This window comes from Equus asinus, chromosome 17 (genome assembly GCF_041296235.1).
Source record: "Equus asinus isolate D_3611 breed Donkey chromosome 17, EquAss-T2T_v2, whole genome shotgun sequence".
Classification (NCBI taxonomy): Eukaryota; Metazoa; Chordata; class Mammalia; order Perissodactyla; family Equidae; genus Equus; species Equus asinus.
The window spans coordinates 42,734,247-42,749,768 of NC_091806.1; the positions used below are offsets into that span (position 1 = coordinate 42,734,247).

General features: G+C 55.5%; 1 protein-coding gene across 30 annotated transcripts in view; it reads right to left on the reverse strand.

The window, feature by feature from the left end:
* NRXN2 (neurexin 2) overlaps positions 1 to 15,522 on the reverse strand; it is a 106,926-nt gene that overhangs the window by 80,338 nt on the left and 11,066 nt on the right. For all 30 annotated transcript variants that reach the window (XM_044762348.2, XM_044762345.2, XM_044762347.2 and 27 more), the window contains exon 3: positions 4,599 to 4,616. In XM_044762348.2, the coding sequence (XP_044618283.1) occupies positions 4,599 to 4,616 (18 nt within the window). The remainder of the gene's footprint in view (positions 1 to 4,598; positions 4,617 to 15,522) is intronic.

A 15,522-nucleotide genomic window follows, 5' to 3' on the forward strand; every position in this document is an offset into this window, starting at 1 on the left:
AAACACGAGTCATCAAAATCAGCCAGAGAGAGGGGAGAAAAAAGCTTTTTGCTGCCACAATTTAAAAACCCTTTTTAACTTGTGACAGACATCGGGGGAGAGCCCCAGCCCAGAAGCTGAGGAACGGGGCCCGATGCCGAAACAGAGGGTGGAGGGCACAAGAGGGGGAGAGAGAAAGAGAGAGAGAGAAGGGGGCACCGGAGAGGGTGGGGGTACAAGCAGAACCAGAGGAAGGAGGGGGCAGGGAGTCACTGCACACGGAGAAGGGAATTTGGTTTCTTTTTTTTTCTTCTTGCCGGAAAAAAAAAAGGAAAAGGAGGAGAAGCATGAGGCTCGGAGGGCTGCTTTTTCCTTTTTCTTTTTTTCTTTTTTTTTTTCTTCCGGGAGGCGGAGAGAAAAAAAAACGGTCAACGAGAAAAACGATTCGGATGGAGGAGAAAATAAAACACGACACAAAAATCAAAGCCACCTGGAGAGAGAGAGAGTGTCCTGTTAGCATGGGGCTGAGGGGGCAAGGGGGACCTCCAACCTCCCCCACCCGATCCCAGGACCTGGTGAGCCTGACAGAGAAGGGGAAGACAGGGGCGGGAGCCTGGGCCTAGCAGGAGCCCCCTACCAAAGTGGTTTTGTCCTGTTCCAGTCCTCCCAGCTGCCCCCAACAGGCTCCGTGTGGAGAACCGGCGCCCTGCACACCTGGGCTCAACGAGGGAACTGGGGCTCAGAAGGACAAAGTTAGAGCAGAAGTAGGTAGTTTTGAGAAAGCAGAATCTAGGGGAAACGCTGGAGTAAAGAGAGGGGCTTGGATCCTTCCACAAGGAGGGCTGGGACACTGGGGCCAGTGGTCCCAGACAGCACGGACGGAAGAGGATGGCCGAGACCCACGGGCAGGGGGCCCGGCTCTCTGAGAGGTCACAATCACTCTAGGGACCCTCTTTCTCCAGCCAAGCCCTCTCTGAGATGACCCGAAAGTTGAATTTTGAAAAAGGATAGCGGAAGACCTGTACCCAAAACTGAGAGCAAGATCGGCTGGGATTTTCTCAGGGTTACTTTGACCCCTTGACCTCTGACCCACGGCCTCCTCAGCCTTAGGGGGAGAGACTTTGGCCCATGGGACCAGTTCCCCAGTCCCCTGAGGACACCAGCCAAGGATGGCTCTCTCCCCGAGAGGCTGGCAGCACCAGGCCCCGAGCTGGGCCGAGACCCCAGGGCTCCCCAAGATGACCAGCCAGCGCCACCAAACCTCAACCCTCCCTCGGCCTCCCTGCACAGTGTTGTCTGGCCAACAGGGTGGGAAGGAACAGCCCTGCAGTTCCACATCACCCATGGAAACCATCCCAGCACTGTGGCAATGAGGTGTGGGCCCTGGGGGTGGAAAGCAGAGGCCAGGATGGAAGTATCAAGGGTAAAGAGCTCCAGGTGTCTCTGGAACAAGGCTGGGGGCCAGGAGGCCTGGCTTCCAGGAGAAAAGGCAGGGAGAAGGCCAGGAAGGGCATGGCCAGGGCCAAAGGCCTGGGTCCTGTGGGCAGATGGTTCACCTGTCTCCTTCTCGTCTCTCGGGCGGCATTGGTCTCTCCCCACCTCTGGGGCTGCGGCCGTGTCGGGGAGGGGGCCACAGCTGCTCAGGGCTGCCTCAGGACAGAACAGCTCTTGGAAAGACACAGGTTTCATCCACAAAACAGAAGGGGACCCAAGCGCTTGGACTGAGTCTTATTCCTTATCCCTCTCAATGCCCCCCACTAATTCTTTCTCCAAGAACTACCAGCATCTTCTTCCAAACCCCCTAAATCCAGGACCCAGACTCAGGTCCCTAAACCCTCATCCAACTCTTCCTGGCCAAAATCCAGGCCCAGGAGCTGGGTGCCCCATGAACCCACCCTCTGGTCCCCACAGGCCTATACCACTGCTGGGGTTGGGGGGGAGCGGCATCTCTCCCCTCGAAGACCCTTCCACTGCCCAGCTCCCAGCGAGCCTTATTAGCATGCGCACTCTCCCTCTGTCACCACGGCAACCAGCTGCTCAGCTCCCTCAGGCGTGACAGCACCAGCCATCTTGGTGCAGGGGAGGCTGGTTCCTGCCCTGTCTACCCCTGGCTCAGCCCAGCCTGGCCCGGGGTCTCTCCTTAAGGCCTGCGCGCCGCCTGCCCTGAAACCTCTGCTCCCTCCTGATGTCCCAGCCGCCCTCAGGATGTCACTCCCCATGTCCACCTGTGGCATTAGCCCCTCCTCCCACCGCTGGAGAAGAGGCTGGCAGTGACGGATGGCATTACCAAGGGTCCTTTCCTAGGGCACTTTATCTGACTGCTTCTGGGTCTTCTCTCCCTGCTACAAGAGCTGGGGGGAAAGGGGGCGGAGCAACCGGAATCCCCAAAAGGAGATGCTCAGCAGAGGGCTGGGGATCAGGAAGCGGGGTTCCTGGGACTAAGCTAGGCCCGAGGCACAGCACGGAGGGACAGCAAAAGGGGGTGGAGGCACAGAGGACCCAGAGATCTGAAGGGGGAACTGCAGAGTACGGAGTGTAGTGCCAAAGAGGAGGCCCCCAGCCCACCCCGTGAAGCCACTACCTGCCAAACCCACCTCCCCCTTCTCGGTCTCATCCCCTACTCTCCTACCAAAATCCCAGGGAGGACCAGCCTCGAAAGAGGGAAGAAGATATAAGGGACAAGAGTGAGAGACACACAAGTAGACTGTCACAGAGAGACACATGGATGCCTCACATCCCTGGGTGCTTAAACACACACACACACACACACACAGACACACACACACCCGCACAGCCACTGACTCGCAAGCACACGCAATGCCTCAATCCAAATCAGTCGGCCACCATGTGCTCCCAAGAAATGGCGAGGTGGCATCCATAGGTCTCATTCCCACTTGTCCCCAAGGCCCAGCTTCCCTTCTTGTCCCGCTGTCCTACTTGCTTGGAAAAGAACTGTTCTCTTTTCGCTCCCCTCCAGCCGCAGCTCACTTCTCCTCCCCCTGCAGCCTTCCTCTCCTGGCCTGGCTGCTCCCCTCTCCCAGGCTCTCTCCTTTATACCCCTCCCTCCACTTGTGTCCTTCCTCTTTCCGCCTCCACTTACCCACTCTCCTTCCTCCCCCGGCAGCCCCTCCTCCACCGTTTTCTCCCTCTCCCTTCCTCCCTCCATCTCTCCCTTTGTTCCGGAGGAGACATGACATCAAGAGCAAGTAAAAGTCACATCAGCACTAAATCTTATCTGCGGGCCTCAGAAGGCTGCGGCCACCAGACACGCAGACTCCCTCTCTCGCACACACCGAGGTAAACACTGACACACAGAGATGCAGACACAGACAGGACAGATGCAGACACAGATGCAGACACTCCTACAGAGCACAGAGATGTGGGCCACGTCACAAGGACGCGACGATGGAGGCGCACACACCTCCACACACACTCAGACACATGGACGCAAGCATCTATGGACAGATGTGCACAAAAGTACAGACAACAGAGGAGCAGAGCTACATGAACACGTGCACGCAGATACACACACACACACACACACACACACACACAGGTGCCTGCCCACCGGGACCAGGAGACCTCAGGATACCCAAGGAAAAGAGACATCAGCGAGAGAGAAAAGCCAAGCCCTGGACACCACAAGGAAAAATGGATTCCAGCCCCACACTCAGGCCAAGAGCCCCGCCCCTTCCTCCTTTCCCAGGACTCCTGCATCCAGGGCAGGGCCCCGGTCCACGGAGCTCCCAGCCCAGGGCTGCCTGCATCCCCCCCACTCCAACTTCTCGAGATAGAGAATGTGAGGCAGGTTTGGTGACCAGATCACTGCCTGCCTTCTCCGCGGAGGCCCTGTGAGTTCACCTGCAGCCCAGCCTCCAAGCCCGGACCGCCCCACTCAGTCTTCCCTCTCCCTGATCTAATCCCCCGGGAGGAAGAAAAGAAACGGGAAAAACCAAAGCGAGACAGAGAAGGATGGGAACCCAGCCAGAGCCTGGGGAAGGACAGAGACAAAGAAAGAGGTCCCGGGACAGAGCCCTGGAGAAAAAGAGAGGTAAAGACAAAAATCAGAGAGAGAAAAGGCAAACGAAGCAGAAGACAAGGAAAGAAGGGACAGAGAGACCCCAAAGAGAGGCACGCTCCTCGCCCTGCCCTCAGCCTCAGGAAGGAAGAAATAGACCACCCCTCGCTACCAGCCCCAGGACGGGGGCTAGGGGCGTTGCAAGTGTCGGTCAGAGCAGAGAAGCTGCCAGCCTCCCACACCCCTGGCCCAGGAAGGCGTCTCCAGACTGCAGAGCAGATTCCACCCAAGCACGGCCCCCAGCCCCTGGCCCCATCTCTCCACCCCGCTCCCCTTCTCCTCCCAAAGGAAGAAGAAAGTCTGCCGCTGGAGATCGGCAAGTGGAAGGGCCTGCCCTCACCTGGCAGTTCTCCCCAGCAAACCAGTAAAGAGGGAACGAGCCAAGGTGGGGCTGAGGCAGCCAAGAGGACCCCCAGACATCCTTCCCCGAGGGACCCCAAATGTGGGCAGGGGAGGAGCCCTTAGATGGCCAGCGACACCCCCTCACACAGGCCCCCCCAGGACAGACCCGCCACCCCAGTGACCGAAAGGCATCACTCACCTTCCATGGGGTGCTCCTCTACAGGCCAGAAGGTTCAGGAAGGGGCGAGGCAGAGAGAGAGAAAAGGAGAGCTGTTAGCAAGGGTACCGAGGACAGGGCTCCAAGGGGAACGATGTCCCCAAACCCACCCAGGCCCTGAAGTCACCCAACCTGGAAGGTTCTGCTGGGGACGAGACAGAGATAGAGCTGTTTCCTGAGTCACTGCCTCACACCCAGGGTCACACAGTCCAAGAGGACCCAAGGCTCATCTTACATTTCAGGCAACTGAGGCCCAGGGCAGGGAAGTGACCGCTCAAGGTCACATGGAGAACTGGAGGCAGAGCCAGGAGTGGCAGTCAAGCGTCAGCGTGACTCCCCCAGGCACGCTCCTCCCCTGCACTCCATTGCATCTCCGAGACAGATGGGGACACGCTCACACAGGGCTCACCCGAGACACACGCTCGGTGACACACTGACACACATAGGCACTTATCGATCCAGAGATACGTATAATCTCTCACACAGCTCACACCTGAAGCCTTTGCACACATGGACCCAACTGCCCCCAGCCCCAGCCCCCCAGGGGAGAAATGTCATTGGTCTGCAGTCAGAAAACACAGTTCTGCCTCAAAGTGCTGTGTGATTCCCATCTATCTCAGTTGCTTAACCTCTCTGAGCTCCCAGTCCCTTTTCTGCAAAAATGAGAGAGGTGGACTAGATCGCTTCTGAGGGCCCTTTCGGCTCTGGTTCTGTGATTCTAAGACAAATGCCTCCTTAATAGCTGGGTGAGGCAAAAGGCACTGAAGGCCAGAGGGGCCGCTTCAGTGATGGGAGGGGGTCAAAATTCAGTGGGCCAGACTGGGCCCTCCCTAGGTCACGCCACAGCCCTCTTATTGGAGACTGTCCGGGCCTGGCCCTGGAGCTCACCAATGGGTCAGGGAGAAGAGGAAGGGAGAGAGCATGGAGACGGTTCCTTCAACTTAACTACAACTCCTCGAGCACGCTGGGCTCTGGCCTGCTTCGTACGAGGGCCCAGCACCCCCTCTCCAAGCATTTCTGCCGTGCCCACCTACGGGGGCCTGTAGAGGAAGCAACAGGCGGGAAGAGAAACAGCGCAACCTACACACACACAGACCCAGTGGGGAAACACTCGCGCACACACACCTGTGGGCGCCGGAACACACACATATACACAAACAGCTGTTCCGTACACACTCACACCGTCTCCTCCTACCTCCACCCTCACTTTGTGCTATTTGCTCACTCGCTCCTAGGGGGTTAGCTCTACTGCAGAAACACACGCTGGCATTTATCCTACCTTATAGCACCCCCTAACACATGCGCGCAGGGGGAATGCAGAATTGTACCCACACAGCGAGCTAATACATAACATCAGCCGGGTACACCTCCGCCACCGTCCCACGCTCCCTCTCATGCCTAAACACACACCCCGCGACGAACGCAGCCCCCTTTTTTTCTTTCGATCTATCTATCTTCCACTCTCTAAACCTATACACACAAGCCCCTATGTAGCTCCAGGTGCTACAAACACACTTCTATAGAACACACAGCTTCTCTTTTCTGACAACTGCATCCCCCAAAAGCTGTGTATCCAATGATTTTCTTAAACAAACTGAATCACATGACATTCATGGTGGAGGCGAGAGGGTGTTGGCTAGCAAGGGCCCCGGGGGATCCCCTTGGGCTCTCACAAGGAGCCCTATGTCGGGATCTCTTTGGCCCCAGTGTGTTAAGACCCTGGTGGATCAGCACAGTCATCTCTCCAGCACCTGCACAAACAAGGAGGCGCAGTGCTTTCTAGACGATCCGACATGGGGGGTATGTCTAAAAGTACTCCCACCTGCCACAAACGCGGGTCGAGAGGCTCCCCTCTCCTGGCTTCTGAGAGATGGCGCCCAGAGACTCGACCTCTCCTTCTCTGCTGCTCTCTGCTTTCTGCTGACTCACCTGCGCCCCTCACTTGCCATCACAGCCCCCCAGGCTCAGTCCCGCGCCCTCCACACCCTCTCTCTTCTCCCCGCCCTCCTCGGCAACAGCTCACCTTCGTGGCTCAGGGGCTACCAAACCTGCATTTGCAGCCCCCGCCTCTTGCGCAGGTGCCCATCCTGCATCCGCACCTGTCCTCTGACATCCAAACACCACCACTAAAGCCATGCTGGATGGACATCGCCACCCCTACAATGAAGTGCCTGTTTCCCTGCATTTAGCAAAGACCCTGCTTTCAACCAACACTTCTTGAGGACCCACTATGTGCCCCACAGTCTGCCAGCCTCCAGAGATCATATTAATTAGCACATGCCAGGCACTGCACAGACCCTCGGTACGCATCAGCCACACGGCCACCTTCATGAGCGCGGTGATGTTACCGACCTCCTTGGGATGGAAAAGGAAATTTGCCGAGGAGCACAAAATCACCCGCGACTTTGGTCACTGTGCTCCTAGTCATCACAGCCAACACCCCCACCCCTCAGCCCTGGTTTCTGCAATAACCTGAGCCTGGGTGGTCTTCCCACCCATCCCCAGCCTGGCGCTCTTGGCACAGGTGCCAGACACACTTGACTAAACACGGCTGTGATCAACACACATGCGCACACGCACATGCATATGCGCTCAGAACTTTCCAGTGGCTCTGGTACAAACCTCTCTTACGTGCTCTCAACCCATACATCCACCTGCCTTCAGAGAAGCTCCATCAGAGTGTCTCCTGGGCTTCTCACCCTCCAGGTGCCCACGACAGACCGCATGACCCTCCCCCGGCAATCCTCTCCTCCTGCCCGCACTCCCTGCTCAGGAACCCCTCCCTCACCCCCGGCACAGCCCCAAGACCAGCCGCTCATCAGAGCTTCTCCTTGGAACAGGAATAAGCCTCTGAAATGCTCTCCCCCTACAGCCAGCATTCTGACCCTGCAATCCACGGTCCACCACTGCCAAGTGGTCCAACCAAGTCACCACCCTGCTTAAAACTCTTCAAGGCTTCCCGGTGCCCACGGGATAAAGCCCCACCTTCTCAGGAAAGTCCATTCGCAGTTTGGCCACGCCCATGGCTCCCTCCAACCTGCTTTCCTGCAACAACCCAGGCTCCGGCCAGACCCAGTTTCTTCCCATTTCCCTAAGGTGCCACGTTTCTGCACACACTGTTCCTTCAACCTGAAACGCCCTTCCCCATCCCCACTCCTCTCACTCTAGCTGCCTGAGAAAGTCGACTCTTGCTTGAAGATGAAGTCAATATACCACCGTCTGTGTTCTGAACTGACCCCCCAGGCAGAGCTAGCCATCTCTTTTGTGTGTGTGTGTGCCAGCTCTTGCTATGTACATTGTGTTATCATTTCACTGCTCAGATCTCTATTGTTTTGTGTTTCCATGTCTGCTTCCTGGCTGGACTGTGAGATATCCAAGAGCAAGGACAATGACTCGGTCATCTGTCTATATCCAGCTGCTTGCATAGTTTCTGGCTCACAAAAGGCATGCCTATGTTTGTTGAATGAATGATAAAAAAAAAAACACTTCTCACATCCCAAGCACTTCAAATGCGCCTGGCTCTCTCTGTGCGTTGTTTCATTTCCTCACCACACCTACCTCGTCCATGGATACTGCTGCTACTCCCTTACAGAGGTGGGGAAACCAAGGCTCAGAAAGTGGAAGAAACTTGTCCAAGGTCACACTGCTGGTGAGGGACAGAATCAAAATCTGAACCCAAATCTGCTGGCATTAAAGCTTTCAATGGGCTGCATTCGGCCTGGAAGACAAGACTTCTAGAAGCTGACTTCTAGAAAATCCAGAGTTCTGATTTCATCTCCCACAACGCACAGCCATCTTGGTCTCCTCACCAGCCCCTGATACACTAGACTCACATCCCCTGGACTCCTCATTTAGGCTGTTTTCCTGGAGGGAAAACCCCATCCTTTTCTTTCCACCTCCTCCTTGAAGCCCTCCCTGACCACTAGGGTTAATCATCATGGTAGCATTTATTGATCACTTAGAAAAGTGCCTGGCACCTTAAAGGGCTTCCATATATTATCTCATTTAGTCCATCCAAGAACATGACAACCTCCATTTTACAGAGTAGGCCATTGAAGAAAAATGCCAGTAAGTAAAATGCCCGCGTTCACACAGCTGGCAAGTAGCAAGTGCAGGATTCAAACCCGGGCCACCCACGCTCTTAGGCCCTCTGCCATTTGAGGCTTTCCTTGGGAGCATCTATCCCGTCTCTAGGTCCTTACGGCCAGCGCTCTCCGGACCTCTCTATGGAGCAGTCCGTCCCATTCTGCTCGGAGCCGTTTCCAACCGCGGACAGTGTCAAGACCGCAGGCATGGATGTGAGAGCCGACAGACTGATCCCACATACGTGATCTCGTTTACTGAACTCCCACACGCATAGGCCTTGACTGCCCCACCAGAGGGCACAGATGGAACTGCTCGCCCAACACGAACTCGCGTCTACAGCAGATTCGTTATCAAGGACAACGAAGAAAACAGAAGAAAAGAAAAGAAAAAGTTCTGAGCAGCCGAAACTGACATCATAACAGCTATGCTTGGAAAATGGCTATTTTCTCGCAGGAGAGCCTCTCAGACGTCCACCCGGAATCCACTTACTGTTAGGGACATACAATTCTCACATGCCTGGGAACGCTGATTTCCAAGTTCAAGCAGAGAGAAAGAGAGAGATGGATATGAGTCGCTACCTGGCAGCTCCTCCTAAGGGCGGAGGTGGAAAAATGAGAGGAAGTTAATGTAAAACGCAAAAGTACACCAGCCAGGCTTCTATTTCAGGCAGGGACAAACCTCAGTGAAGGAACCACTGTGTGACACACCGGTGCAATACCTGAGGGGAATCACGACATCCTGAGTCACCCAGAAAAAGTGAGAACACATTCCAAATATTATGCTTAGGGGGGTAGAGAGGTGTGCAACATATTTTAGGAAGATTTCCATTGGAAATGCTTTAAATGTTGGTGATTTGCGTGTTTTAACGGCATAATGAGTTCCTCCCGGAGGGTTCCAGAAGACCGGGATGGTACTGATCGATTTGCACTGCCCCCTCTCAGCGCTGGGACAGCTGGCCGACAAAGACAGGAGCACCCTCATCACACACTGGCTTAAGGGGGAAGCTGTGGCCCGAGGAATTTGGGGTAGTTACTGGTTTCTGATGAAACCCTGTCCCTAGGTACCCCCCATAAACCAAACACAGGTAATCCACGGACGCAGCCCACAGACATCTCTCCTTTTCGGAGGCAGCACGGAGAAAGGAGGGGGACGACAGCCCTGGAGCCAGCTCGGGGTTCAGATCCAGCTCTTCCATCCTGTGCCGTGGTCACGAGGCTTAAATGAGATAAAACATCCCAGGCACCCAGCAAATGCTCACTAGCTGTGAGGCTGCACGCTCTCCTTCCTGGACTGCGTGAGCCGATTCCCTTTTTGTTCTAACTGCTCCCTCGCCACGTCTGCGGCCGCTCCTCTCCATCCTCGTCCCAACTGTCCGTTCTTCTGAAGTCTCTTCCCCTTCTCCTTGGCCGCCTCATCTGATCCCAGAGCTTCAAATACTCTCTCTCCATGCACGTGCCTTCCAGGTCTCCATCTGCAGCTCCGTCTGCAACTCAAAGCCCTGGTCCCACATTCCCAACTGCCCGGACGCCTCTGTCCAGGAACACCAAGGGACAGCACAACCCACACGCCCAGGGGCTGTGGCCCACGCCTGCGCCCGCCCTGCTTCCCCACTTTCCTTGCGCCCCTCCGCCAGCCTCTCCCCACCCCAGTGCAAACCTGAAACCCCATCATCTCTGCGCCCTCCCCGCCCCCTCCACATGCAAGGCGCAGAGGTCTGCAACTTCAGCCTCAGCCACAGCTGCTTCTCCTGCCACCACAGCTGCCGCCGCCCTTCCTCGCCACTCCCCAAGACAACCCTCAACGTCTCTTTCCTGAACTCTCTCAGCTGATTTCTCCACCGCGTAACTCTGCCCCCTGTAATCCGTTCTGCACCCCACTCCCAGCTACAGAAATACAGCTCTTCTTATCCATATACCCGCTCCATATTCTTTTGTGGCTCCATTTGTCAATGCTTTGTATACAGTCAGCATCCAATAAATGCAGCTTGAATGGTTTAACTCAAAACTCCAAGATCTGGCCTCAACCCACCGCTCCTGTTTTAGCTTCTACTATTTACTCCCTCTCTGGTGCCCGTCTACAGATATGATGGACATTTCTCACCTTCCAGGCCCTGGTGCCTACCGGTTCCTCTGCTTGGAGTGACCTGCCCCAAACCGAGCTTACCAATCAATGCTCGAGGCCAGTCTTAGATAGCACACCTGTTATCACCGATCCCCCAACTGTAAACTCTCCTCTTCCCCAGAACCCTAAGAGCACTCTGCTTGTCACAGTGACTCCCATTTACTCACCGCTGACATACCAGACACTCATTTAATTCCCACAACAAATCTGGGAGGTATGCAGGCTCAGCCCCGCTTGACAGGGAAAGAGAAATCAGTGTGCAGGGGAGGCACTCCTCTGATGCCACAGGCCGAGGGAGCAGAGAAGTCAGATTTAAACCCAGATCTCAGCCCCAGGAGTCTGCAGTTTAATCACGAAATGACACTGCCTCGTCGCATCTCTTTGGGTCTTTACCACACTATTTTGTGTTGTTCCTTTCCTCTTATTGATGGAGCATTTTCTACGGGCTCGGCACTGTTCTAAGCATTTCACACGAATTAGCTACTTCTCACAACAACTCTGTAAGATAGGTACTACGATTATACCCATTTGACAGATAAGGAAACCAGGGCAGAGAGCACTGGAGTCCAAGGTCACTGCCCAGGCAGCCTGGCTGCAGAATCTGTGCTCTTTTTTTTTTTTTTTTTGAGGAAGATTAGCCCTGAGCTAACTACTGCCAATCCTCCTCTTTTTGCTGAGGAAGACTGGCCCTGAGCTAACATCCGTGCCCATCTTCCTCTACTTTATACGTGAAACACCTACCACAGCATGGCTTTCACCAAGCGGTGCCATGTCCGCATTCAGGATCCGAACCGGCAAACCCCGGGCCGCCAAGAACCAGAATGTGCGAACTTAACCGCTGCGCCACCGGGCAAGTCCCAGAATCTGTGCTCTTAACCACACACTGGACTGCTTTTTATCTGCTCCCCCAATTAAGCAGTCAACTCCCAGAGCAGTGTCTTATTGATCTCTGACTCCCCTTCAGCCCCCATCACAAGGCCTGTCACAAAGGAGACCTTGATACCCACCTGCGGAACTAAATCACCAACAAACTTATAAAACACGCACACGAGACACGTGTCTACCTCTCTGCCAGCACACGCGTTCCCACTAGTTTCATGTTTCTCTCCCAAGCGAGGGACACACCTGATACTCCATTCCATACATCTGTGCCGCACTCCACTCGGGGTCTCTGACACACACCTGCACACCCTTCACCCTTGATCACTTTTCCCTACACACGAGTGACATGAGGAAGGGTTCACATGCAAACCCCTGCAAAATCTCAGTCTCCCCTAACCTGGCTTTGGCAGATGATCAGCAGCGGGTCCACACACAGTGACTCATATAGCCCTGTCTTCAATCCTGTGACCAGACCCCCAAAGGAATAAAGCAAATTTCCTAACATGGAGGTGCTCAGCCAATGGGTAAGCCCAGCCCCAGGAAGGCGGAGGGATTCCAGAGGAGCCACGAATCCAGCCGCACACCCACTATCTGAAGGCAGGTTGTACATCTTGCATCTAAAGCTAAAACTATTTTTTCTAATGTATATTTGATTCGATTAACCACAATGGCAAATGTAACATCAAAGTCACCTAAAAGCTTTCCTGAATTCGTAGTAGCTTTGAGTCACCTATTTTCACAATAAACAGACACAAAAATAACTATTTGGAAAGGGTCCTGTGAATTACCGACTTTTTACAAAATCCTCAATCTCAGAAAACGCTGAGAACCACTCAAAGCGGATAATGAAGTAAATGTAACTGCCTCGGCAGCCCTGGGGCCTCTGGTCCCCAGATCCGTCAGTGATCAGGAGCCAGCCCTCCTCCCTTTAAAGTCTTGCTCCTCCAAACCCAGTACCCAAGAGTGGGAGCCCATTCCTTCCTTCCTTGGCTGAATAAGAATGTACTAGAAGAAGTGTAATGAGCACAGGATATTACAAAAGCTGCCCACAAAATAAAGAACAAATATAAGGAGAGGGAATGAGGTCACGGGTGGGGAGGGAAGTCAGCAGGGCTGTCACTGTGCCTGTCATCTCCAGATGCAATTGGTGTGGACAACTCCCATGCCCGCCCACAGCGTATATCTGAAAATATACACGGACATATTTCCGTATACACATACGGCCTTACCCAACCCTTATTCTCTCAAATACTTATTAACATATCTCCATTCATTCAACAGATCTTTATCAAACACCCACTGTCTGGTACTATATTAGGTGCAGGAAATAGTGAGATGAATATTCCTGCCCTTTTATCACAGACAAAGCACGACTCTCTCAAGAGATACGGCACACACACACATTGCGTCAGATGCACAGCCGCCCCTCACAGCTCCAACACAGCTAACACAAACAATCATCTGATACACATCCAGCCCACCCTTACGATACACACAACCGTCTGTCTCACACACAGGTACTTGAACGCATCTCAGACACACAATCACACAACCTGCGTTTGGAAGCACACACTTTGCTTGGCTCACTGGGAGCCTCTGGCCGAAGAATCCTTTCAGGGAATGGATACAAGCACTCAGGTTGACCAGAGAGCCCCTGCCTGCATTTTTCATACAACCAGGCCCAATTCTGCCACAGTGAGACCACGGACCAATTACTGTAATCTCTCTGTAGCTCAGATTTCCCTTCCATCAAGTTAGAAGGGTGGTTCATCCTATTTTCTTAGGAAGGCTTGGAAGGGAGGGGTCATAGGGACCAGAGAATCTAGTCAAAGATCATGGAAGGACAGATTCCGTACAGAGTCTGGGTGTGTTACTGAGGCCTCACATTTAAAACACATGCACCTGGCTGCCTGCACATGCGCACACACCCTTACACTGTGTACCACTCGCTCTTACTAGGCACTGGACTTCCATCTGTAAGCACTACTATTCAAACAGACCCACTCGCACATCACATGCGCACCGCCAGACTCACGGCCCTGTGCATGCAGACACACACACACACAATTTCCCAGTGTAGGGAACACCTGAACTCTCTGGAGAAAAGGCGAGAAGGCACCAGATTAACTTAATACATCCCACCATCTTGTACAAATAAACCCACAGAAGCAATCCCAGACCCTTCCTGATGTATTCCTCTACCACAACTACAGATACACAACCAAAATACTGTGCCAAGTACAGACTTCCCAAACCCAGGGCCACACCTGCAGACGGCTCCTCCCATGGCTGTCCACATGCTCACAGCCTCAAGGACCTCCATCCCCAAAACAGCCCCAGGGCTGCACTAGTTTGTGGGCACACACCTGCACATGCACACACTCCCCCAAAAGACTCAACCTCTTGGAAGGCAGACACACACACGACTGCTAAGTGGCCCACAGCCTCTCCAGGTACTGGAGGAAAGGGATGCATGTCTGTGCCCGCATCTGCTGAGAGAGCAACTGCCACAGACCAGGGATGAAGGAGATGCACGTGCCCCACCCCTCGAACTGATGGGGAACCCCTCCCCCACTCCTAAGCCAGACCAAAGGACACAGGTGCCTAAGGTCCCTCCTCCCATCCCCATGAAAACCACAGCACGCTCCAGCCTGGCACCACCCGCAACCTTGACCCTCACTTCACCAGTCTCTGCCCCTCGCACCTGGGGAGCTGGCCGAGCCTCTCCCTGCCTTCAACCTCCCTGTCGAGCCCCTGTTCCACATCCAATCTCAGAGTCCGAGGTCCTGCCAACCCCTGCCCGGCCCACTGGTCTCCCTGCCAGATCCCACGCCCACAAGGCCTCCGATGTTTGAAACAGAAGCCGCCGCTCCCGTCTCCGACCCGGAAGAGACGCCCGGCCACGTGTGTGCCCTCGTGGAGACCGTCAAATGCTAGTCACGGGCCTGAGAAGCTCAACCAGCCTCCCCCTCGTGCCTCCTTCGCTCTTTGCCCTCGCTGTGGTGAGAAACCCTCAGTTCCCGCCCTCCAGGGCGTGCAGTCACAGACTCCAAGCCCCACTCGCCCTCGCCCGCCCTCGCCCGCGTCGTCGTGCCCTTCTCCTCACGCCCGGGCCCTCGTCCGGCCGCCCCGTCGGGCCTCACCAGCCGCGCCGCCCGCCCTTCACGGATCAACTCTCATAGAGTGGGGTCCGCAGCGCGGGCCCCGCCCACCCCGGCCGACCACGCCCCCTGCCCTCATAGGTCCCGCCCACACCGGCCCCGCCCACAGCCCTCCGGGAACCCTCGAGCCCCGCCCACACCGGCCTCACAGCACATCCAGAGCCCTCACAGGCCCCGCCCACAAAGGCTCCACCCACCGCCTTCATTGGCCCCGCCCACACCGATCCCGTCCGCAAGCCTTCAGGGACAACCCGCCTCACCTCACCCACCCGACCCACACGCCCTGAAGCGCCGGACCCTCTTCCTCTCGCATCCTCTTACAGTACCCACAGGCCGCCACAGGACCCACACTGGCCACACCCACACAGGATGCACGCTGGCCACGCCCACACCGGATGCACGCTGGCCACGCCCACATAGGGTTCACCGTCCACCTCCCCCGGCGGCTCCCGCGCTCCCTGGCTAACCTCCCGCGCCCTCTCCTCGCGACAGGAGTGCCCACACGCCTTCACAGGGACATGCCTCGCAACCCCCCGCGCCGGTGCAATCTCTCACAGGCCCTCGCGCCCGAGCCGCGGGCCGCAGGTGCCCCCGCAGGCCCAGACCCCGGACACTCGCCCTCACCGTCCCCGGGGGCACCCCGCCCCGCACGCCCG